We start from the raw sequence: 1074 nt of genomic DNA on the forward strand, positions 1-1074 counted from the left end.
TTTATCAAATGTCTTGTTCCCCTGGGGCATGTGTTTATCAAATGTCTTGTTCCGCTGGGGCATGTGTTTATCAAATGTCCTGTTCTCCTGGGGCATGTGTTTATCAAATGTCTTGTTCTCCTGGGGCATGTGTTTATCAAATGTCTTGTTCCCCTGGGGCATGTGTTTATCAAATGTCTTGTTCCCCTGGGGCATGTGTTTATCAAATGTCTTGTTCCCCTGGGGCATGTGTTTATCAAATGTCTTGTTCCCCTGGGGCATGTGTTTATCAAATGTCTTGTTCCCTGGGGCATGTGTTTATAAAATGTCTTGTTCCCCTGGGGCATGTGTTTATCAAATGTCTTGTTCCGCTGGGGCATGTGCTGATCAAAATGTCTTGTTCCCCTGGGGCATGTGTTTATCAAAATGTCTTGTTCCCCTGGGGCATGTGTTTATCAAATGTCTTGTTCCCCTGGGGCATGTGTTTATCAAAATGTCTTGTTCCCTTGGGGCATGTGTTTATCAAATGTCTTGTTCCCCTGGGGCATGTGTTTATCAAAATGTCTTGTTCCCTTGGGGCATGTGTTTATCAAATGTCTTGTTCCCCTGGGGCATGTGTTTATCAAAATGTCTTGTTCCCTTGGGGCATGTGCTTATCAAAATGTCTTGTTCCGCTGGGGCATGTGTTTATCAAATGTCTTGTTCCCCCGGGGCATGTATTTATCAAAATGTCAACAGGCTCAGTATGAGAGACTTTAAAAAAAAGTAAGTGTTTGCATGACGACCATAAAGCACCTCAACTCTGGAAAGAGACTGGTGCATTCATTCTGATCATGCCTGTCAGTCAAACAAAAATACAAAAACAAATACGCTGCCAACGTTCCAAAATTCAGAGAGAAAAAACCAAGAAAGGTATGTTATTGAAATGTTAAATTCATGACAAAACGTTCACTGATCTTCGACATAGCGGTCTGGTAAGTGGACAGTAAAACAAAGTCTTATCATACAGAAAATACACTTACCTGACAAATTGTCCAGAAGTTCGCTGGAAAAACACAAGCAAGACAATGTCCACCTTAAATATCGCTGGGTCAA

The 1074-nt window shown here is 42.0% G+C and overlaps 1 protein-coding gene across 1 annotated transcript in view; it reads right to left on the reverse strand.

Annotated features, from left to right (window-relative positions):
- LOC138955075 (snake venom metalloprotease inhibitor 02A10-like) overlaps nucleotides 1-261 on the reverse strand; it is a 357-nt gene extending 96 nt beyond the window's left edge. Inside the window, exon 1 of the mRNA XM_070326785.1 lies at nucleotides 1-261. This exon is cut by the window's left edge and continues 96 nt beyond it. Within this exon, the coding sequence (XP_070182886.1) occupies nucleotides 1-261 (261 nt within the window).
- Nucleotides 262-1074: the final 813 nt, after the last annotated feature.

Source organism: Littorina saxatilis, unplaced genomic scaffold (genome assembly GCF_037325665.1).
Source record: "Littorina saxatilis isolate snail1 unplaced genomic scaffold, US_GU_Lsax_2.0 scaffold_1898, whole genome shotgun sequence".
In the NCBI taxonomy this organism is placed as follows: domain Eukaryota; kingdom Metazoa; phylum Mollusca; class Gastropoda; order Littorinimorpha; family Littorinidae; genus Littorina; species Littorina saxatilis.